Raw genomic sequence first — 24,023 nt, forward strand, 5'->3', positions numbered from 1 at the left:
CTGAATGCGCCATCTTCACAATGCCATGTCGACTCTCCTCCCTTTATACGTGGGGCCATATTGCGATATGCGGCCAACTGCTCGCTATAAAGAAAGCCCCGTTATGTCCTCGCCAAAGCCGATAACTCGGCTGTCTCATCTCTTAGAAGAAAATGCCACCCAAGAAAGGTTCCCACTGGAGACACACGAAAAGGACGAGCCGTAGATTGGAGCGATCCGCAGCTTAGGCATTCCATTAAAGAATCGCGAACTCGGAGGAGACTGCTATTAGTTGTCACCATAGTGATGTTGTGCGCGCGAAGTCATAAGTTCGGCTCGCGTCTTGAGGGAAGCAGACGAGAGAGGCAAGCAACACTACTACTCGCACTGATAAGTGCCATAGCGATACATCTTCTGCGACGTTTCGTCTTCGGCGGAAATTTTGTTGTGGATATCTCATTCTGCAACATTGAATACGGCATCGCTAATCGTTCAGCGTCGGTGTGGGTAGTCCTCTGCGACAGCCCAGCTCTCCTCTGGCGGGTTCAGTTCTTTCGCCAATTTTTCAAGCATTCCGTTTGGTATTCCAGTCTACATGCCGATACGATGCGAGATTGCCGGGGCACGAATAAAATAAAAAACGACGAAAGAGCTGTTCTTAGTTCGTGAAGCAAAGCAGTGGACATTGCTGGCCACAAGTTGCCCTATAATGCCAGCTACGTATATTGCAACCATCCGCCACATCTCACGGATACAGCACGAAAGTCGCGCAGAGGCTCAATATCCGAGCGGCTTTGCCCTCAAACATCGAAGTCAGGGGTGCAGTCTCGTGAGCGTCATGGGAAAGTATGTGTACTGCATCTTGATTATAGGACGTCGCTAACTGTCGTATTCAGCGCAATCGCCGAAGTACGGCGCTGGCTTAACTCAGCGCTGTCAAAAAGGACCGACCTCCACGGGTGCTCGTAAAGGAACATGAGAAGCCGCAGCTAGTACTGGACACAAAATACTCTAAGAAGCAGAGCAACTAGTCTTGCCACAACTGAAGGAGTTCCCTGCGTCATTCACAATAAAAAATTAGCCTACTTGCATGAACATCTATTTGTAAACGAGCAACAGATGAGTCACTACGCCACAGTTCTCACGTTCCACATATGTTCGTCAAAAACGGTCTTAATCTCCCATTTAATTTTTCTTTATAACCAACCCAATATCGCACTTGAAGCGTTGCTACTGGAACGAGCGGGAGCTTTTGAAGGCTCACCACACCTTCGGTTCTCGAACAATAATAATTAAAAAAGAACAGCGTGGTAGTAACCGGAGCAATCGCCTCCGGCCCTTGATTACCACGTTTACCACGGCCGAACCGGCTGCCCCTGGTCCGACAACTCGAGGGCAGCCGGTTCGGCCGTGGTAAACGACCGGCCGGAAAAACCGACAACCCCATCAGCGAGACCCGCTATTGCGACACCTGTTTCTTCAACCTCGACCGATGTTATTATTGGGTAGCGTGGCGTTGTCGGCAAGACAATCAAGACAATCATCAAGATCAAGACAATCAAGACAGTCAAAGATTGCATTGCGGAGAACGACGAGTAAATGTTTAGGAATGAGTGTGGCGTGCAGGTTCAGTGTTTTCTTGAACTATTGGTTTTTTATTTAAATTCCACGTTCGTTACCTGGGATAATGACATTATGATTCAGAAGCAGGGGATCTGCATTGGCTCTCAGGTCGTACCAATTCTTAGCGAGATCTCTCTCGGCACTGTTGACCGGGCACTTGAGAGCGTCTTAGCAGCAACATTGATCAATTGCTTCAAGTTTCTTAACGACCACTTGGCAGTTATCCGCTCTCAAACCAGTTCCAGAGATATTGGAGTTATTCTCGCAGCCTTTGATAAAGAAGGAATGGGTATCAGATTTACTCATGAACTGCCGATCAATAACGAAATTCAATTTTTGTATTTGCAGTGAAGATTAACAGCGCAACATATTTGTTGCCAATATAACCGCAGGACAAGAAAACCAATTCTAACCTACGTGTCGGCACACTCAAAACTTGTGAAAAGAGGAATTGATATGACGTGTTTAGGTTCCGCGCTTAGAAAGTCATGCCACCAACTGGCCAATCTGAGCTTTTCGCAAAAACTCAATCATCTAGAGGAGGCCGGTTTTCCAAAATCTATTATCGTGTCAATATGTGAAGGGCTAGGGAAGAAAATAAAAAAAGGGGAAGCAGCCCAATAACAGACGGAAAAAGTTAAAAAGTATGCAGTCGTCCCTTATGTACATCAGATGGGGTACGGGTTAAAAAAGACAGCCATGAAATATGGTTTTCAAGTCTTCTTTTCAGCAAAGAACTCGTTAAACAAGTAATGCAATCTTGTTAAGAGACCTAAACAGGCGTCCAATGCTATGTGCCACGTCAGACACTCGGGGCAGCTTGTGGCATGCTCGGTGGGAGTGGTCTACGTCATTCCACTTTCGTGCGGCAAAAAGTACTTTGGGCAGACTGCCTTAACATCCGCCTTAGGGAGCACCAAGGTGCGGTCAGGAATGTAACAGGTCCTAATCTGGGCGCGCATTGTAGAGTTTGCTTATGCAAACCAAAGTTTGAGCTAACGGAAATACTGTATGAAAATATGAATCAAATCAACCGCGAGATTGTGCCAGCCAACTTCTGCTTGTAAACTGAGGCGCATGTGTCAGCCAGACTTCTATCACTCTGCAGGATAAAGAAAATGAGTTTTTGAATGGCAAGATGGGCTAATACCCTTTCACCCTTGTAAGCGTCACTTTACACGTGTTTACATTTTCTGTATATTTCAGTCCCTGGTTTGAAAAAATAAACCAGTTGTTAGTCTGCGCTCGTATTGTGTACTTCCTCTTGCCTTTCGTCCGGGTTGCGCTGCCCACACACAGGAACATGTTGTCGGCAATCTGCAGGCGTCCTGTTGACCATAGCGACTAGGCAGGGACGAGACGATTTCTAGTGCGAAACTTCCACTGTTTATTCAATGGTTGGTGAAGGATAAGAAGAAGAGAATGAATGAAGTGAAAAAGTGCATTGCGGGGCCCCTTAAATAGGCCCACTAAAATCGTAGGCGCTATTTTGCTCACCTCAACGTCACGTGACAGGCACGGCGTCTGGTTGTGGACGGGTGGCTGATCCCCTCTAGCAGGGGACTTTTCACGAGCTTGCCTCTGCTAGTGGCAACCCGCGGATCCTGGGGATCGTAGGTGGCTGATCTCTTCTCTTCTAAGCGTCATTGGTTCGCGGAAAGGGTCCTCCCCTATAGATGGACAGTTCGTGGAAAGGAATTTTCACACGCACACACACAAAGGGGCCTGTAAACAGTGCGGGCATCTGCCAGACCGGCGACCACTCGCGACAACCATAACAAATTAGGAATCCATCCGCTGTTTCGATGAGGCATCGTGGTTGAGCACCCTTTATGCCCGGGGTGTTACACGCCAACCGTAACACCGCGCATTCCCTCGTTCCAAGCTGGGCGTGCGACCACTGACGAGAAGTGGCCTCTAGTTAAAGGGCCCCTGAAACGGTTCGGACAAATTTTGAAGACGCGTAGGGTACAGCTAAAGTTCGCAGCACAATTTGTGTGAAACGTCTCAAATTAAGAGACCTACGGACGATTACAAGTTACCTTCCTGCATAATCATGCATTTTCTCATCAACCCGTTCGCCGAGTGATCGGGGCTAAGCTCCGCCTTCACTGGCTCTGCGTTATGATGGCACGTCGTGTCGTCGACTTCCAGTTCTCTAGGAGCGAGCGCGCGAAGCCTCTTCAAACTCTCCGCCAGCTGCTTGGCAGTCGACCCCAAGCGAGAGCTGTCGAAGCACCGTGAGGTTGCGAGCATTCTGTCGCAGCGCCGAACGTCTCTGGTATTCCAGTAACCACAGGCGAGCTGGGCGTTTCGACGGAATGGTGGAGGCATAAACTCAAGCTGATGAAGGAATTTTAGCGTAGTCGTACGTGAACTGACTGATCGGTCTCGACGGTCCAGCCACCCGCTGGCGCAGAGCTTAACCAGCCAAAGAGCTAATATTGCTCTAACCAAATGTAAAACATTTTAAATATTAGCAAACAACGTGTTAACGATTACACTGAGATTACACTCCTTCGAAAGATTTACACCAGCAGCAACGAAGAATACATTTCGTTACAGCTACTGCGTGTTGCGGTGCTCTGTGCCAACAAGTGGCTGCACAGTGCAGACCATTCTCATTTGCGCTTCTGCTCATCCCGTGAAACGATACGGTCAGACGGCCAGGCCCTGTGCCTTTGCGCTTGCGTTTACCCTAACAACGGACTCGCGAAACGCTATTGCGTTAGTAATATTCCGGTGTAAAGTGACGGCCGAAAACTCGCAAATCCTGCCGCCTATCGGATAGCGGAAAGTCCGCTCGTCTGCTGCCTTGCAGAGGGACACTATGTCGCAGCTTGACACATTGCCAGTCGCTACGTTTGCAGTCCACAACACAGCATTGTCGAATCATAGTGGTCGCGAAAAGAACTAGACAGACTCTGACCGCGGAGCTCTCGTCAAAATGGAGAACGTCGTAACACCGACGTGCCGATTTCTTGGCCAACCACCGCTCGCTTCGAGCGCGGTGAAAGAAGTGCCTCGCCGCCGCCCCTTTCCAGATCCCGGCGCGCTGTATCGTTTTGACCGCCACGCTCACGCGTCGAAAGGAAAAGCCTACGCACGATCACACAGCACTGCCGAGGCCCCTTTCCCTTCAGGATGCAACCTCCGCTTGGGCCGACTTCGCTTGCGTCTCACTATCGCTCGCGTGCAGCACGCGCGAGTAATTCCGTAACGCCCGTTATCGGAGTGCAAGTCGTGCATGCTCGACAAAATGTCGTCGTTGGGCATCGCGCCTCACTTTGCTGGCTGGAGTGAGATAGAGACAGAAGTGCAACATGTTGCCCTCTCGTGATCCGATAGTCTGGGGATTGAGGGTGAGACACGGGATAAAAAGAGTGGTCGCGAGGGGTTTGCGCCGAGGCTTTCTTTTTCTCGAGAAGAGCGCCGCCGCTCCGACGTCATTGTAGGGGCAAAAGCCGTCGCGCGCTTTCTTCGCACTTTTGTAAAGACGCGCGCTCGCGCCTCCAACTAGTCGGCGTCGTCGCGACGCAGAACGAAAATGCGCGTCCTCCTATTAGCATTGGGCCTTTTGGCCCTCGGTTCAGACCTTGGTTGCGACGCTTTCTTCTGGGAATCAGGTGAGTGGGGTTATTCGGATACTTGGCTAGCTTTTCTTATTTGTTGTTCCTTATTGTTTTATTTTGTTTTATCTCTCCTTCTTTTTAACTGGTGTTTTCTGTAGTGTTCACCCAGCAGGAGATAACCCCCTCACGCGAAGGTAACAGGTGCGACTGTCGAAATTGAAAAGTAGATGGGAGTCCCATGACGTTTTGTTGTATCTGAAAGTATATCACTAGACCGCGCACATAGAATAAAGACGTATGAAACTTGTGAAGAAGCAGAAGTTGATGTCAAACTAGTTCAGAATTCGAGCTTCGGAAAGTATCCCACGTGCTCAGTCTCCTCCGTGTGATGACGACCTGTGTAACTACGTATATGTGCATCATTTGCGTTGTTCGCCTCCGTTATTAACGGAATTTATATGACCGCGTATGAGTTTAGAGTGGCGCTTATACGCCAAACGCCTTTTATCTTGCTGCAGTAATCTTCGAAAACGCGTTGCGTTGATTTATTTTTCGTTTCACTTTGCATCGTTCTTCCAGAAACGCGAACAAAGAGTAAAGAAGATCAGATGTCTTCTTTTACATCAGTTGTTGTCACGTGTTCTTCGGTAAACTTAGCGCGCGAGTACCAACTGAGTTAGAAGTAATATGTATTCGTTTTAGGAACTGTCATCAATTGGTTGAACGAAGATATCTTGACTTCGAACGTTTCGGTAAATTGAAAGAATAAGGTTCCAAAACAGCTCAACTGAATGAGTTTTTCCGTGCTGGCAACACCGTACGTAATGATAAGCGTTGTATATAGTTTAAAGATATAGAAAGATTTAAAAAGAAAAGAACAGGTAAGGCAATTAAGCACCGCTTCTGTTAGGCGTCGCTCAAGCATTGGCTGCGCGTCTTCTACTTGCCCATGTTCGTCGCTTGGAGGTCAAAGTTACGTGCGGATTGCACAGGTTTAGACTGGTGCCCACGCCGAAATTGTGGCTGGCACGCTGTAAATATTTACGAGAACGCACCTTGACTCATATACGAGTCCCACGAGACGGCGGAATTATTTCGCGCGTCGATTGCGGAACAGTTTGCAGGCTGCCTTCGTTAAAGGCGGTAGCATATGCGAGGCCTCGTACATCAGCTATGCCACCCCTCACCCCCGAGGACGCCGTCACTTGGCAGCCCGAGCACATTTTTATCGAACACGATGGAAGGATAGTGGCGAGGTAGAAGAGGAGGCCTCCCGTCTTTTCTTTTTCTTTTTTGTTCTCTCTAACGTTTAAAGAGACGGATACGTCACAATGCGTGAATGAGCAAACTGTGTAACATTCTCTTTTGTGCGTTCTATACATTTTATCCGTTTGTGTAGGTAGGTACGTAGGTAGTTGTAAAATTTATTCAGGTGCCGAAGAATCTTCACCCCGTTTTTATAGGGGTAAGAATGGGTGCGGAAAAAAAATCTGTAAAGTCGGATCTGACTGCACGTACATGCAAATGCGCCAGATCTGCCGGCAGTGAAGGGAAGCGTAACGTTCCACGTAATTCACAAATAGCATTCCTTCGCGTAAGAAAGGAAGTCGCGGCGAACAAACAGCGGCTTAGATTTCTTGGCGCTAAAATTACAAGGCTCGTGTGCATATAGTTGAGAAAAACACGCCGAGTAACCTACTCATGTAATCGGCATTGGGAATCGGGACTAATATAAGTGTTCAATGAGAAGTGTTATGAAAACTTTCGGATGAACAAAAGCAAGATGTATGAACAGGGCGCGTTTCAGCGACTGTGAAACTTTGTAAGGTCATGCGCTTTCCACGCATGAAATCAGCGCTGTCAGAGATACGTTCCGTGTGTCCTGTGGCCTGTCGTATGTTATGTCTCCTGCGTCTATATAACGACTCCCGGAAGCTATTCGACTATCTGGAGCAAATGCCAGTGACCAAGTGTCTTGGACAAGAGAGATGTCCGGTTGGCTACCTGTGCAAGAATTCGTGTAATATCGTAGTGCGCGTTCCACATAACCGATGTGCGAAAGCAAGTGTATATGACTTGAAGAACGCGCATACGTGTATTGAAACAAGTTGTAGGAAACGTCCAAAGTAATTTTATCTGCACTACTGTTCTCATAATAACGGTCAGGTCAGTGCTCCACGATCGTAAATGGGCACTTAGCGAATGTTCCGATTAGCTTCCGATGAGTATTCGTGATCAACGCCTGGTTTAATGCATCGGGAACAAAATCCAAGCCATCAAACGGTGCGCTTTAGAAGATATCTTCAGCTAATGCACCAAAATGTGGTTGTGTATAAACAGGGATTATGTATTTATAAAAGTGGAAAATACAGTAGGTAACACGAGTAAAATAAAGAAAGCGGAAAACAAAGCAAGAACGAGCGTTGTCGCCTATTTCCTTAACACATCTGGTCTTTTAAACCGGAAAGCAAATATGGCGCTTGCAGTGCTCTCAGGAAAAATGTATGCTGCGGAAATAGCCACGAAGGTCAACGCAGGAATAATATTTTTTCATGTGGTATTTGACCACACGTTGGTATGCCCTTGCACAGTTATATATAGATTAACTCTAATTTCACTTTTGTAATATTTGGCGCTGGGGCTACATGCCGAGAAGCAACTTAAACATATATGACGATGCCTGTGCGCTTGCTTTAATACAAAGAGCTCCGTGTTTTCCTCTAATTCATCTATCCAGTGTAACACTGTCATTACGAAGATACGTATGAACAAACTTTTTGCACTGTCCATAGAAAGTTATACCGCCATCAGCCGTGGAAAGCAGCCTAAACCACGTTATTGAACTTGGCAATAGACATCCTTTATAAGGCGCATTGGTGCAGCTTCAACTCTCGTCGTATCGCTGCATTGACGCGTCAGTAGCTCCGAGGATATTGCCACTGTAGAATAGACACCCTCGCAGCGCCTTTCCTCGCGAAAGATTGCGCAATCGATTGAGTAGTGAGTCTTAACGCGCCACTCCTGGAGCAGCAACAGGGTAACAGGAGGCGCCGCTCACATCTGAACGCGGCAGTGTCCCCCGCGATTTCGTGCTTATCGGCACAACGACATAGACGCTGAAGCCACCGCGATGGATGACGGGCGCTGCGTGGGCAATGCTGCCGGCGTCGCGGTTCGCAGAGCCATCGCGAGTGCGGCAAGTGCATGACGTGTCCAAAATCAACCGTTTCTCTTCCCTACACCGGCCAGCGGAGCGAGGGTCGTGCCGGGCCAAGAACCCGACGGGCCGCGGCTACGTGGACGGCACGTGTACGCCGAAGTTCGAGTGCGAGGAAGCGTGGTATGGAATCCTCCTATTCAACTTGCCGGTCTACTGCAGCTTCAGTCTGTTCAATCCCATCGTGTGCTGCCCCAATCCCGCGTCGGGATCAGGAGGAAGAGGAGGAGGAGGAGGAAGAAGAACAACACCAGGTACACGCACGTCCCGCTCTAGCACGCAGTCTGTAGGGAGCTTCCGCTGGCGTCACTGTGCTATTGGGACGTCACCGCACGAAGTCTATACGCTGCAACGCCTTGCTCGTTGCGAAAGACTCGGCGCTGACTGCAAGGGTTTTCGTTTATCCGAGTCCAGTGTTGTGACATGCAATGGGAACAGGAGAAACAGAAACTATAAAAGGTGGATAGAATGTACACTGTATGTAACAGCGATATACGGACGTACCTGCCGATTCGCGTACAGTGTACAGTCCCAACCAGATCCAACGAGGCCAGCTTGTCATTCTTAGCACAAGAGGTGGGAATTTCTGAAATCGAGCAAGTACCACGGGAATCTTAACCGAACATTTTACTTTAAGCGCAAGCTCCCTACAGGCCTAATCTCGTCTAAACTAAAAAGAAGAAAAAGGTACAACAAGAGCCAAAATGAGAACTACGAAGGGGCTTAACTTGCATATAAGTAAGTTCTTTGGTCAAAACAAACTGCCTTAACCACCTCGAATACGTATCCAGTGCAAAGGCGTAGCGCGCGCAGAGGCAAGAGCAAGGACCCGAGGTACATGCCTGCGAATAGTTTTTTACTTTTCTATCGGGCTAAATATCGCGCAAATATCGTGCAATATCGTACGTGTATTACACTGCACGTCTTCCCTATGAAGGTTTCCTTGAACTATGCCAACACGAGCATAAGAATGGACGCCAAGTGAAGCGAGACGTAGTAGGGATAAGAACAGGCGGTTCCTCTGGTATATAGAAGGTACGACTGCAGCAGAATGAAAGTAAGCGGAAATATTTATGAGAAGTCTCTATGTTGCAGTGAAGCTTATCAGGCTCTGATGAAGCTGATTACAGCTAATGACGATCTTGCATATATATCAAATAGCTAGTTATGTCGTTCTCTTCCATGCAGCAAACATTTCTTGTTCTTTTTTTTTTTAGCGGAATAGTGCATCAACGCTGCGAAAAGAAAACGAGGCCTTTAGAAGCTGAAGCATATCGCTCTCAATGCATAACCGCTAAAGAAATACCGTGAAGCACGAGGAAAGATGGACGTTCGCTCAACTAAGCGCGCGTTGATGTCAACCTCGAGCAAATCCAGTGTCTGCACTTTATGCCAGAAGGCGTACGTGTGCGCTGTTTTTATCGCGTTAGTTTCCTTGAAACGTGTCCCTTCGGCTAGGCATGGAACATGCCAAGCCTCCCCCCTCTCCCGTCTTTCTTTTTCTCTCTCCTCTTTAGTCCATAGACTTCATTCAACTTCAGGTAGCTTCTGTGCCCTTCACAAGCATACGATAAGTCAGCCAATCATGCCAGCGAGAGAAGGAGAAAGAACGCCCACTGAGAAGCAGCGCTGGTACAATGACAGATACCATGAAGCTATCGACTTGCTAACTACGTAGCAGCATATACACAGAGGATGCACCTCAATAGCATTCAGATCTTTCACACGAGAAATTGAAAGAAAGGAAGGAGTTGAGAGAGGAAACATTTAGTACCTAAATAATTAAGCCCGGTTCGTGTCCCGCACGCCTGCACCTGCGCGAAAGTCTGCAGCGCCCACGTACGCACGCGCAGTTCCTCCGTGGCCTTCACGTGGCACCGTATACACTGTACCTGGAATGGTTTAGGAAATCGACTTGGAGGTACCGGGCACAGCAAATTTCTGAGCAAGCATAAGCCAGTCTAGAAGACTACCGCGCATGCGCAGCAAGCCCGAGATCGTGCGACGTAATCCCTGCGTTCCCAAAGTCCCAAACTTTCAAAAGCGGGGCGACCGCTTCTTGCTGTCCGCTTCTTGCCGCCCTTCTCACGTCACAGCCCAGAGCGCAGAGGCCTGCCCCAAGTACTGTTACTGCAGTCAGCTATACAGTCACGCGACAGACGTGTGGTATATCTACAGCGAGTTATAGCAAATTTAACAGCTCAGATTCGCAAAGGCAGCTAATGAAGTTGTCGTCTCGTGCGACTTTCTTTTTTTTTTTTTTACATCGTTTTACTTACTCACGCGCCTGCGTATGCGTGCGTACACTGAGCCCCAACGTTACTTCCACTTATCGTAAAAGCGTACGTAACGTATACATCCAACAGCATGCAGAGCGATGGTGCTTCATTGTTGGTAGTCAGCTATCTTGTCTACGCTGACTCATCCTGTATACATACCGTAAATACAGTCTTTATATATCCCTAACATCCCCGTAACAATATTGACTGGACTACGCGACCTCTACTGAAAAGCAACGTAAATTCAGGGTAGCAAGCACAAATTTGCAATTCTAAGTCAAGACACGAACTTTGCATTACATTACGTGTAACTATCTCGAGGTCCGAGATACAGTTAGGAGAGTACAATTTGTGGACGTAAAGTTTGGCCGTGCGGCATATACAACGGGGTAAGTGTACAGTGAAGCTTTCCCTCAGCCAGGATACGCGAAGATACAGTACGTATTTTGATAGACGTGTAATATATACACATATAGATATGTACAATTGTCCCATAAGGCAAATAAGGAGCGATGTCGTATCATCAGACACTGTTATTTGCAGTAATCATTATTAAAGATGCACAGTGCCAGATTGTCTTGCATCAAACTGTACATTAAATACTATGCGCCAACATTTCCTTTAGTCTATGCGACTATCATACGCGGCTGGCAAAACTAGCACCTCAGCTGGGCCGTTCTTAACACTGGCAAGGTCAATGCTTCCACTTGACCAATACGCTTTCTGAAAGCGAAAACGCCGACAGCCGTGCGAAACGTCGCAAGGCTCTTGCGCAATATCATGAAATCGACGTGCCTGGACACGGCGCGAGTTTCGCTAAAGAGAGAAGAAAGCAAAATATGCGTACGTTATCGTTAAAAAAGAAATCAGCAACACACAAAAGATGCTACGGCGCCTCAGAAAACAAATACTGAGTGTTGGCTTTATATTCCGTTCAGGGTGCCTGCCAAGATCGATTACGTTTCTCTTAATGTTGCGCTGTCAGGACAAAAAGCGAACAGCAGGTGATTCTCTTCTATATATTGCAAGTACCCTTGCCTTCGCAAAAAAAAAAAGCGTGAGAGGTGAATCGTTCATCACCTGTGGAATAGGGCACTCAGGGAGAGCGCCTAATAGACAGTTTCTTTTGCTGAACTCAAGTGAAAAGCGCAGCGTACTATAATCTTACTGGCCAAGAATGTGCGCTGTCCTAATACAATGGACAAGATGGTACGCAACTTTGTATGCACAATTTCAAGGCTGTGCGCGATGTGCCTGCCTACGTTAGATTCGGATTGCCGTAGTCCATTGTGCATTAATCACCCACTTACGTGGTGATGCTACACAGCATAGTCACGTGACACATTTTCAACTGCGATTATGTTTCATAATATGCCGACTGCGCACCTCGCGGATAGCCTCCTTTCTCCAAGAGCAACGATGTTTTCGTACTGTTCAATCAACTGAACAGTGCCCACTTTGTGCTCGTAGGATGACTCTGTGACCGATTACGTCGTTACAGGTCCTCACGTTCCCCTGATACCGCATTTGCCACCGCGTTCCATCATCGTGATTCCACTCGATCCCCAAGGCAATAGATCAGGTGTGTACTTGCATGCGCCGGATCGTCTGCTCAGACCGGTGAACGATTCGATTGCGCACCGTCGCCGCACTAACGAATGCATACTCTCATTCGTGGCCGACGCAGGACCGAAACCACAAGTTACTCCTCAGCCCTTCCCGTCTTATAACGTTGGCTCTGGAATACCCGCTTGGATGTAAGGCAACTATACTCCAGGTATGACTCCTGCCCACGGTTCTTATATTTTAATGCGTTAGCATTAGGAGTGTCCAAATGGAAAAAAGTTTGAAGTGTGGGAAGCTGGTTTAAAAAAACGCACGCGCGCGCGCGCGCGCGCGTGTGCTTGTGTGTGTGTGTGTGTGTGTGTGTGTGTGTGTGTGTGTGTGTGTGTGTGCGTGTGTGTGTGTGTGTGTGTGTGTGTGTGTGTGTGTGTGTGTGTGTGTGTGTGTGTGTGTGTGTGTGTGTGTGTGTGTGTGTGTGTGTGTGTGTGTGTGTGTGTGTGTGTGTGTGTGTGTGTGTGTGTGTGTGTGTGTGTGTGTCTGTGTGTGTGTTTCGTTAGAAAATCGCATTACTTTTACGGCATTTATCTTAAGCATGGAAATGAGCTTCACGTTATTATCAGGGTGTTATATTGTGACACGTTCCGTTGCTGCACTTGTCACGCTCCGAAAGGCAGAAAGTAAGCAGCAGTGCACTTCTTTTCCTGGGAGTGAAACTTGCTTGCAGCACATCATGTCCATGACCATAACAGGTTGCATAGGACGGGACTCGTGCTTTCACCATTTCGTTTGCTGCACCATAAACAACAATGCCCTTAAAAAAACTTGCTGTACTTAAAAATCCTCTTCAGATGCCAAATAAATCATGCCGGAGCTCTCTACCGGACACACTGCGTTCGCTACAATTAATGCACATCTCGCTTGCACAGGATCGCTATCACTTGTTCCCCTTGCGAGCGTGTATGCATTGGCATTAACTAGTTGGTTCGTTGTCGCGCAGACGTGGGCCCCCAGCCTCCGCACGGCGACTCCCCGGAGCCTGGCCGGTCCCGCATCAAAGGGGAAGCGGAGGTTGCAGCGAGTACAGAGCGGAGAGGACGCCGCACCCTGCGGCGACACTGACGACTCCCTCGTGTCATTGAACCACGGTGTATTTGCACGCACGGCCAAAAATCGGAGGCGCAGTGCGAAGGAAGAAACGCGGTCGTTGCAGACCTGTATTCTACGTGTGCCCACTTTCTCTCGCCGTGCTTTCCGATCCGGAAAACACAGCGAGCTTTCCGAATCGATCTGCGAACCTGCTCTTCAAGCACTGTTTCCCCGTATTCAGAAATGAACCTTAACTTGAGGCCCATGCTTGACTTGATCTAAATGACGCCTGTCGCGAACGCACCGAAGGAAACGCTATGAACATCTTTGGCAAGCTCACGCCAGGCGTCACTCAGATCAAGTCAAGCATGGCCTTCATGTTAAGACGTATTCATAAATACGAGAGTAAGCTCTAAAGACACGTCCATGATGGTTTTCATTTTGAATGACGTAGTCTTCGTGACATAGGCTTTCGTCTTGAACGACTACGGGGGATGTTGTCCTATAGCCACTTGCACATGGTCACAACACCTTGCACTGGGCGGCTCACGTAAACACCGCAAAACATGCTGATATTGAACGTCGCTCAGCGTATCGTTGGCAACGCAATCCTTAGCATACCATGTCTTTCACGACTACTTCGGGTTTTCAAAGAAACGCTTGTTTTCTTGAGGGATGGTTTCGCGCTTGAATCAAGATTTGCCTGCTTTTCCTGGTATCACAGTTGCCTACAGTGTTACGGACAGCTCGTTTTTTAGACGGGAATGAACTTGATCTTAGAAAACTTCATAAACGTATGTGGAATGGTACGCCTGCCCGAAACCATGTTTGATGGTATAATAAACAACCTGTTAACGCAAAAACAGAAGAAGAAAAAAAAATGATGAAACTCCACGTTGCAGCTTGCTCATTGTCTACACTGTTCTACAGGTGTAACGTTTTCAAATATGCTTCACACGGCTCTGATAACACTTTCACCGCCACGCGCGCTGCTACAGTAAGTCCATGAGATGCATGCAGTCTTTCCTCCTTTTCTTCGTTCATTGTCATTCTCGAAATTTCCACCAACGCGAATCAGAGCTAGGCCATTTGGTTTACCTTAATATAACTTTACACGTAGGAATGAACGTTTTTTAAACGAAACGGTTCAAACTGTAGCACGCCATCTCCACTCACCTTGTATCGAACATCGATATGTTCACACTTTTGACCGTATAGAGGCCCTGCAACAACCACACAGTACACAGACAACCAATAAGTGAGAAAGCTATAGCTTCATCATCATCATCATCATCATCGTCGTCGTCGTCGTCGTCGTCGTCGACGTCATCATAATCATCATCAGCCTATTTTATGTCCACTGCAGGACGAAGGCCTTTCCCTGCGATCTCGAATTAGCCCTGTCTTGCGCCAATCGATTCCAACAAGCGCTCGCGAATTTCCTAATTTCATCGCTCCACCTAGTCTTCTGCCGTCCTCGACTGCGTTTCCCTTCTCTTGGTATCAATGCTGTGACCCTAATAGTCCAATGGTTGTCAAACCTGCGCATTACATGAGCTGCCCAGCTCTGTTTTTTTCTATTAATGTCCATTAGAATGTCGGCTATACCCGTTTGCTCTCTGATCCAAACCACTCTCTTTCTGTCTCTTAACGCTATGCCTAGCATTCTTCGTTCCACGCTCTTTGCGCGATCCTTAACTTGTTCTCAAGATTCATTACCTCTATGTCATCTTCATCTGTCTGTTCTAAGACTGCATATCTGTTGGTAAGTACCTGCGTGAATTTGTCTACCTTTATCCTTACTGCCTCTAGGTTGACTTGTTTCTTCTTGACCAATTTTACTCTTTCTCTCTTCAAATTGAGGTGAATCCTAGCCTTCACTATTCTATGATTACTGCACTTTACCCTACCTTTCACTTCGACAACCTGCACTATATGCTATGATCGGCAGAAAGTATGAAGTCCATTTCATTTCTTGTGTCACCATTAGGGCTTTTCTAGGTCCAGTTTCTGTTGTTACGCTTCCTGAAAAAGGTGTTCATTATGTGAAGCTTATCCTTTTTTGCGAATTCTACCAGCCTCTCTCTTCTAGCGTTCCTAGAATCGACGCCGTAGTTGCCAATTGCTTGTTCACCAGCCCGTTTTTTCCCGCATTTTTGCATTGAAGGCGCCCATTACTACAGAATACTGAGCTTGCACTTTTCTCATTGCTGATCCAACATCTTCATAAAAGTGATCTACTTCCTCATCATCGTGACTGGATGTTAGAACGTAGGCTTGTACTACCTTTAATCTACACGTCTTATTAAGTTTGATTACGACTACAGCTACCCTCTCATTATTGTTGTAGAATTGAGTCTCGCTATGCGTATGCTGGACAGAGCCAATATCGAAGTCAAATAGGGTAGGGCCTGGCCATCAGTTTTGAAGTCATGTTTCCAAACAAAGGGAATACGAACTGTCACCGCTTGAAAAAAAGGGGAAAAAGAAATACAATAATAATTTATTTAAGCAAAAGGAAACTGGGCTAGCAAGAAGAAACTCAAAAGTCGGCTTTTAACATCCGAGATCACATCTGCTGCTCAAAGATCATGTGGAAAGAAAGAAAGAAAAACATTAAGTTTCATACCTAGTGGTGCTACTTGCATCAGATCTTAGTGAAGGAGGGACACTGGGAAAGTTGCCAAAATTCTGGTTGCAATTCCAGAGTGGATCAGAAGTGGAACCTAAACCCCTGTAATAACAGCATTCGAAGGTGAAATGCCAATTGGGAAATCAGTTCTGCAGAATCCCACAAGTTGGAGGAATGTTTATGAAAGGGAAAATTGTCATCCCCCCAAATGCAGCATGAAGCCACAAAAAAAAACCATACGGGCGTTTCTCAGAAAGAAAGCTTAGCAGTTGAGAAAAAATTTGGCCCGGAATCAGTTTCAAATCTTGAGACCAGCTGCCAAGCTCTCTTTCTGAGAAATCCCTGTGGGTTTCCTTTGTAGATCGGTGATGCATTTGTGTGGATAACAATTTTTCCTTTGACAAACAGCCGATTACAAGCGCTTCCAAGTGCTACCAATCCACACAGGCCACAAGAATGTACAATACCTCACATAATTTTCTGTAAATGCACATTTATGATGCATGACTGGATAAATGCAAGGGCTGCTGCCATCGCAAGTAACGTATGAATTTTTGCAGCAACCTCAGATAACTCACCAGTTACAAAATTCTAAAAGACAGTTGTTTGCAAGACGCATATCTGTGCATTATGTGCTGTATGGCGGCTTCATTACCTCTCACAGTGGGCGAAGCTTAGAAGCAGGTGCATTATTTGTCTCTAGCCACTGCACTTCATTGCACCTCTAAACCATATAAGTTCAACTTAAACCTCATTTTTACCTTAATATATATTTATGTATGTATATTTATATAGAAGGACGTCAGTAATTCAAACACTGACAGAAATTACAAGTTTATCAGGTTCTCATGGCCATCCACAGATCACTACAAAAAAAAGTCTATTGCTTACAGTGCGTCAACACCACAGTGTTATATATATATATATATATATATATATATATATATATATATATATATATATATATATATATATATATATATATATATATATATATATATATATATATATATATATATATATATATATATACTACAGCTGCAACTCACAGTGTTGAGCAGATAGGTTGAACGTCCGCAGAACGAGCCTCTTCCTCTGTTTAATCTGACATCCACGTCGTACAGCCCTCCATTTCAATCAATCCTTGCAACGAGGATGAAAGATCACATTATTCTAAAGACAAATAATGCCCGACACCCTTAAGGACATTCCATGCAGATCCCGAGCGCTACTGTTTCGTACGCATTACACAAACAAATATGTTCCCATCCATATCAATGAGCACGGCTTCACGCTGACGCAGCTTGCCGATGTGGCTTCAGTTTTCCGAAAGACAATGGGGCTAAAATCGGCACGTTTTGCAACAACAGTACAAGAAGAGTGGAAAGATGTACGCGACAAGACACGAGTCGAACACGCGCGCGCGCGCTCTACACTGACTGACTCACTTGCTGCCGGCTTACGTTTATCTTTATTCGCAGCAGGGCGACGCGCAACAGGGAAGCGCTCACAGCTGTCCTTAAAAAGTTAGCGCTTATAGGTGTGTGCGAATGGAGAAAACGTCACGCAAAGTTTTTGTTGTTGCTTTTCCCTCCGCCCCCTTTACGTTACAACCGAATCCTAAAGTGCGTAAAGATTTCGTGAACCTTTAGTTTAAATCTATATCTGATATGCTGCCTGCACTTCCCGTTAGAACTTCTCAAGGTGGCGTCGCACTACCCATCGATGAAACACTGTATCTGTTCTTAATTGCAGAGCGACACCAAAATGTACTCAGATGAGCTTGCATAACGCCCCAGCTGCAGTCATCTTGTAAGCAGCTGACGGCGCAATCTGTGGCGCAATCTGCTGACTGCTCGCGTTTCTTTTTCAGCATCAATTTTTTGGCACTTTTGGCTTACGCTTTTGGTGGGCAGTGTGTAGAGTTACTGTTTATTGGGAGCATATAGAGCAAGTTTGTATACGCACGCACGCGACTTCGTGCGACAGCTGTCGACGGGACTGAGTGACATGGTGATTTTCAGTACGGTTAGTGCGATACTCTCCAAAAGAAATAACACTTATTTATGTGCCGAAAGCATGTCTACCAAGCGTGAGAGTGCCACCAGTTCAGATATTAGTCCACAAGATCGTTTTCTTGAGCAGCGTATTAAAAAAAATTTTCATACAAATGCGATACCATAATCAGTGCCTGCAATAATGTCCGATGTTGGTGACAATTGACTCCGCAGTGGTGGCGGCATTGAGATATTTCTAAAAGGGAACGCCCTGCATGCACACCAATTCCGAGTGAAACATTTAATTGTGAGCGGATTCTCAAACCTTGCAAGTTATTCCGCGGGAATAAATACGTCTGTGCGTGCAGGCGCATGATCATGACGCCAACAATGACCTTGCGGACCTGCTCTCTCTCTCATCAACTGTTACTCCTTTTCCCCTTCCCTCTGAACATTGCCAGAAAATCTACTTCTGGTGCGACGCGCATACCCTCAGTCAATCCTCAGCCCTCCGCAACGGTGTACTCCAAGTGGGATTCACTGCACACGTGCGCGCAATGCTGTCAACGCCGGAATGTCGGCACGTCTTGGAGGGGGGACTCCGGAACCACCAGTGCCCCCATCGCAAATATAAAAAATAACTCTCCTTTAGAAAGAGCTTTTAACAAGTAGTCCCGCAGAAACAGCAATGCAGTCACGTGCACAGAATTATGCGAGACCACTGTTATACCTACGTATACTTGGTGGACAGTCGGGTCGAAGGACAATCTGGTTTCAATTATGTTGGGCTTGGGCCAGTTCGCGCCAGCTAAGACTCGTTATTTAGCTGAAAACAACGAAGCACAATATACTTCGTGCACACAGGGCGATGCACTGCTTTCAATAGTGATTTTTATTGAAACAGCACATATGCATGCGGACATCATCACTTTCCACAAACCATCGCCTCTCAGAAACTTTCTAAAAGGATCCCACTACAAATTGGAGGGAAATACTTGAAACTTAATCAGGCAGAGGACATGTGCATAAGTGTAGCTGGAGATAAATTTTCTTCAAGGCAATCTTTACCTAAGGGCGGGAATTCACAGTTATTTCCACATGTCTCAAGGTGCAGCTGCTGATTCAATAAATCCACTGTTGGTAACAATGCATCATTCTATGCATTTCACCGTTTTTCGCGCTAAATAACATGTGCCTCACAAGATTAACGGGAACCCAGGCGCCCTATTGTTTATTGATCATATCACAAGCCAACAAACAGACACCAAGCACAACATAAGGGAAATTACTTGTACTTACTAAATGCATTAAAGAAATCATAAATTAATTGAAATAAAAGTGGACGAAAACCAGCCAGTTGCAGGTGGGATATGAACCCACGTCTTCACATTACGCTTGAGATGCTCTTACCAATTAAGCTACCACGGCACCGTTCTCCCATCCACTTTCTCAAGTATTCATGTTTTTACTACTAGAACTAACCTTGGGAGTGTTAGCCAGCCCCACCACTCACAAACCTTGGCAGCGGATGTGGAACATCCTTTCTGCCGCAGCTGTCACGAGTATGTGATCTATTTGATCACAAACTCCTCGATGATATCTAACAGCAAACATGTGGGCAACACAGGCAATTTGACTGCAAATGTGATATGAAAAAAACAAGGCAGCAACATTATCACTGTAAACAGGTGTATTTTAAAACAATCACAATATGCACAATTTTTACAAGATGCAGTCTATCCACAATGATCACAAATCATCATCTTCACAAGCATCCAGGAAGATGTCATACGCCTCCCAGTTGCAGTTGCCGTCCTTGGTGAAGACATACTTGTGGAACGAGGCATCAACACAAATTGCTGCACAATAAAAGGCATTTCCGTACATATATTATAATCAACCAAATGTTTCTACATAGGTGAATTCAAAGTAACTTTGCATGTCCTCAAATAGGCCTTTCAGTTCTGGGTCCTGTACATGTATTTAGTACAGTAAGGGAGTAAGTCGGGCACTGTTGTGAAATTCCTTCAGCAGCATTAAAGCTGAAATAAAAAAAATCCTAGGTTGTATGTGCCAAAACGACAGTCTGATTAAGAGGGACTCTGTAGCGGGGGTCTATGAATAATTCTGACCACCTGATCACCTGGAGTTCTTTAACGTCCGCATAAGTACATAAGTGTTTTCGCCTATCCCCCCATCGAAGTGTGGCCACTTCGATGGGGGCGTGATCGCAGCCGTGATCGAACCCACAACCTCGAGCTCAAGAGCGCAACGCCACAGCCACTTTGCTACCTCAGAGGGGGACTGGTAACATTTTCAGGCTACCACACGAATAGAATGTAGTAGGCACGAAATATTATGCAAACATGCTGTCTGTGTACTGGGTACCCTATATCGGCTATATATATGCAGTAGTGTGGCAGATCAGTTCTAATGAAATCTGTAAGGTATAGGAAGCTTTAAGAACATGAAAAGGTAGCACGAAGCTACAAGAAACGCACCTTAGGAAGAAAGCTTTGCAGCTGAAAAAAAAAACGAAATGCCCTGGTCTGGGATTTGAAACTGTGGCATACACCTTTTTTAGTGAGATCACTCTCGGGTAGCTACAGCTTTCCCTCTATGAACTGGGAGTGCATACCAATGAAGAACATATCATCATTACAATGCACATATCGAATCAACACATGGGCAGAAATTGTGTTTCTTAAATCTACACATACTTTTGAAAAAGTTTTTATTGTGCTGACTTTGGCAAGCAACGCACAATAAATTCTTCTTCTTCTTCTTCTTCTTCTTCTTATGATGATGATGATGATGATGTATGGATTTTATTGGTGCAAGAGCCAGACATGACGAAAGAGCGCCAAGCAAAAGATAATAAATGAAGTACCGATGGTAGAACATGACAAATGTCAGGGTTGTGAATTGGGATGTGAATGGTGCATGCAACATGGCTGTAGAGAGCGTTCGAAAATATGCCGACACGTAAGCACAGAGGTCGTGCACCTGCCACAACCTCCATGCTTACGTGCTAGAGGTCCTGTAATTAGTCCTGTGCCTAAAATATACAGGTATTAAAATAATGACAATGATTAGTGGTTCATGCCGGAGGTCCTGTAATTAGTCCTTTAAGGTGCGTAAAATGTACAGGCATTAAGATAATGACAATGATTAATGGTGTATGCTATGAACATAAAAGTTCTGTTACCAAGGGATTATGTAGTGAATGAATGTGTAACCGTAGCAGGAGTACCCCACCGTGAGCCCTTGAACGCAAGGGCTTGGAGGCATGTGCTTTACAAAAATGCTATCGCAGCGGCAGCCTATGGCAAGAGAATGTGCTCGTCTGCCTTGGTCTGATAGGATGCAACGTGCCAGCATCTCGTAAAGACGCTAAAACTAACCTATAGTCAAATAGTGGTTCAGTAACGAGAAACAATGCGGGGTGGAGGGGAATTTATTGTCTGTATGCCGAGGAAAAGTACGTTTTTCGTTGAGCTATTTCTCCACAGTCTAACAAGATGTGACGGACCGTAAGTGTCTCGCCACATTTATCGCATACAGGAAGATCATCACCGGTTAATAGGTAGGAGGGAGTGCCTTGAGTATGACCTATCCTAAGGCGGCAGAAAATAACCTCAGTCTGTCATATCTTTATTATTGGTCAATTCCCTATATTTGCATTTTCTTTCGAGGAACCCGTATGGGTTTCCTTTGTAGCGATCGCTACAAACAGGTGGATGTCTGATTTTCCCTCTATTAATTACTTTTCTCCACCTTGCGGGTTTGCGCAGAACTATTACGTCAAACTCTTGCCTTTGCTTCGTGCTGTCGACAAATTCGACTTCACCCTACCATCTGCTAGCCGCCTGGTTAGCTGAGATGGTAGAGCGGCTGCCCCGGAAAGGCGGTGATCCCGGGTTCGAGTCCCGGACCAGAACGAATTTTTCTTCAGCTGTGAGGCTTTTCTTTCGAGGGATCCGTATGGGGTTTCCTTTGCAGCAATCGCTACGAACTGGTGGATGTCTGATTTTTCCTCTATTAATTTTCATTAATAACGTGAAGTTTATTAGAGGGACTGACAACCGATTTTTAACGACCTAGTTCTTTATGGCCCAACGCAACGCTCATCCTCAGTACTGTTTACATCTGCAGCGGTTACTTCCAAAAGTGCATGGTTATTTATTAGGCAGAATTTTTCGATCTGAGCAGCCTCTAAATAAGTAAATGTCCCTCCTCCAGCAACGCTGAGAATTGAGAGCGATTTCGATGGCCCGCCTCGCAAATTGTGAAAGCCGCCAATCGTTCTGCTTTCACAGAACTGAATGTAACTGTGGTTAGCCCACCTACCATTCTAACTTTTTCAACCCCTTTTGAAAATGAAAGGCTGGTGCAATAAATTCGCGTTGTTGTACAAACGTTTCTTGTATTTCTACCGCGTTTTTCCCCATGTACTCGCCTACGTCATGGCCAGTCATGGCTGACTGGTCCTCGTCGTCGTTCTTCTGTCGATAGACGAGCCAAGCCAACTCATCGAAAACGAAGGCGGAGGCAGCGTCACTTTTCTGCTCACTGCAAACGAAGGCTCATCTGTACATTTAAGTCAGGAAAAACTTATAATAATAAAAACTATGCAACATTTCAATAGTAATAGAAAGACCAGCAATCGCGTATATTAGTGAAAGATCCCGTGCTGGGACCTCTTATGCAGCGTCATGTGTTTGCCGCGTGGGGCGTCAAAGGTAATTTTCGCGACTTCTAGTGCAAAATTTGAAATATTAATCCACGTTTATTGAGAAAAGCATGGCTCGTTTTAGCTACTACGATAGGGAATCATTCTATCAGCAGGGTTACCTCGGTTCATGTTCTGAGCGGTTGCCTGTTCCTTTAAGTGAAGTGGTGAATGTGTAAGGCTTTGCTTCGCTGTGAAATGCGCTGATGAAGTTCGGAAGGCCAACGATGGGTTAGCACGACTGAAAAGCTCGTGGCGTTTGCTGTTTCAGCGATTCAACCAGTTTCTCGACGGCGAGATAAAGCCAATGCTAGAAACCATTAAGTGCACTTTCGATTCCGACAGTAAGTTTTAGCTCCGCACACGTGGACCGATAAGATACAAACCTATGCAACACTGTATAAACGTGCTTTTATCATAGCCGTGTTAGCGCGTACTTGAAATCTCTCGTGTGCCGATCATATCTGGGTAGGCAGTTTTGTTGAGGGCAAGTCACAGGTAAATCACTATTTCATCCTCTAAGCCGCAAAGTACTTCTGGCGCCTTCACAAAAAGCATTTCTTTTTTTTTTTCTTAATCCTCTAGTTTAGTGATTAAAGTTTGTTTTGTTGCACTACAAAAACATCTTGCAGAGAAGTAAGCTTTCAAGGAAGTAGTTTGCGACAGTTGAGCCTGCAACACTGTTTTATCAGATAAATGAAGACATCCTTACACTTAATAGGACATTTCTGAAAAGAACTCATATCAGCTTAAGCAATGAGAAATCCCCGCTTATGCACAAAAACAATAGCGCACTTTTCTGTGACGTTGTAAATATCCTCATAAAGATTTCTTTTTACTTTCTCTTAGTAAGCAGTTCCTTTCCGGAGCAGCTAGCAAGAGAAGTACAGAAATACAGAAAGTAATAAGCAACACTCCCATCCAAGCCACCTACAACACCAGCTTCCTCAACAGTGAGTTCTAGTGCGTACATGCATGAAAGAATGAACCTTCGAAATTAAAAGTTAAATTATGGGTATTTACGTGTCAAAACCACGATCTCATTATAAGGCTCGCCGTAGTGAGGCACTCCGGAAATTTGGACCACCTGGGGTTCTTTACCTTGCACTAAAATGTAAGTAAACTGGTGTTTTCGCATTGCGCCGATAGTGAAATGCTGCCGCCGAGGCCAAAATTCAATCCCGCGACCTCGCGCATAGCAGTCCCACACCATAGCCACTAAGCAACAACGACGGGTAACCTTCGAAATTGTCTGAGCCAAACGCAACAATCAGTCAGTCAGTCAAGAACATTATTGAGGTCCTGAGGAGTTTTAAGCCGTTGGAGATCCCGCGCGGGGAGCT

At 45.9% G+C, this 24,023-nt stretch overlaps 1 protein-coding gene across 1 annotated transcript; it reads left to right on the forward strand.

Moving 5' to 3' along the window:
• The first annotated feature begins 4,947 nt into the window (after positions 1-4,947).
• Positions 4,948-14,189, forward strand: LOC142577756 (uncharacterized). The gene is made up of 5 exons (XM_075687208.1): positions 4,948-5,228; positions 8,424-8,645; positions 12,172-12,252; positions 12,358-12,447; positions 13,231-14,189. The coding sequence occupies exons 1-4, from the start codon at positions 5,150-5,152 to the stop codon at positions 12,429-12,431; spliced, it is 456 nt and encodes a 151-aa protein (XP_075543323.1). The 5' UTR covers positions 4,948-5,149; the 3' UTR covers positions 12,432-12,447; positions 13,231-14,189.
• The last annotated feature ends 9,834 nt before the right edge of the window (positions 14,190-24,023 follow it).

Source organism: Dermacentor variabilis, chromosome 4 (assembly GCF_050947875.1).
Source record: "Dermacentor variabilis isolate Ectoservices chromosome 4, ASM5094787v1, whole genome shotgun sequence".
Lineage (NCBI taxonomy): Eukaryota > Metazoa > Arthropoda > Arachnida > Ixodida > Ixodidae > Dermacentor > Dermacentor variabilis.

Bases quoted from the DNA above. Each gene is read 5' to 3' on its own strand.
- LOC142577756 (XM_075687208.1), top strand. From the start codon at position 5,150: ATGCGCGTCCTCCTATTAGCATTGGGCCTTTTGGCCCTCGGTTCAGAC. The intron at 8,646-12,171 runs GTACACGCACGT...ACGTCGTTACAG, and splicing joins AGGAAGAAGAACAACACCAG to GTCCTCACGTTCCCCTGATA. The intron at 12,253-12,357 runs GTGTGTACTTGC...TGGCCGACGCAG, and splicing joins TCCCCAAGGCAATAGATCAG to GACCGAAACCACAAGTTACT.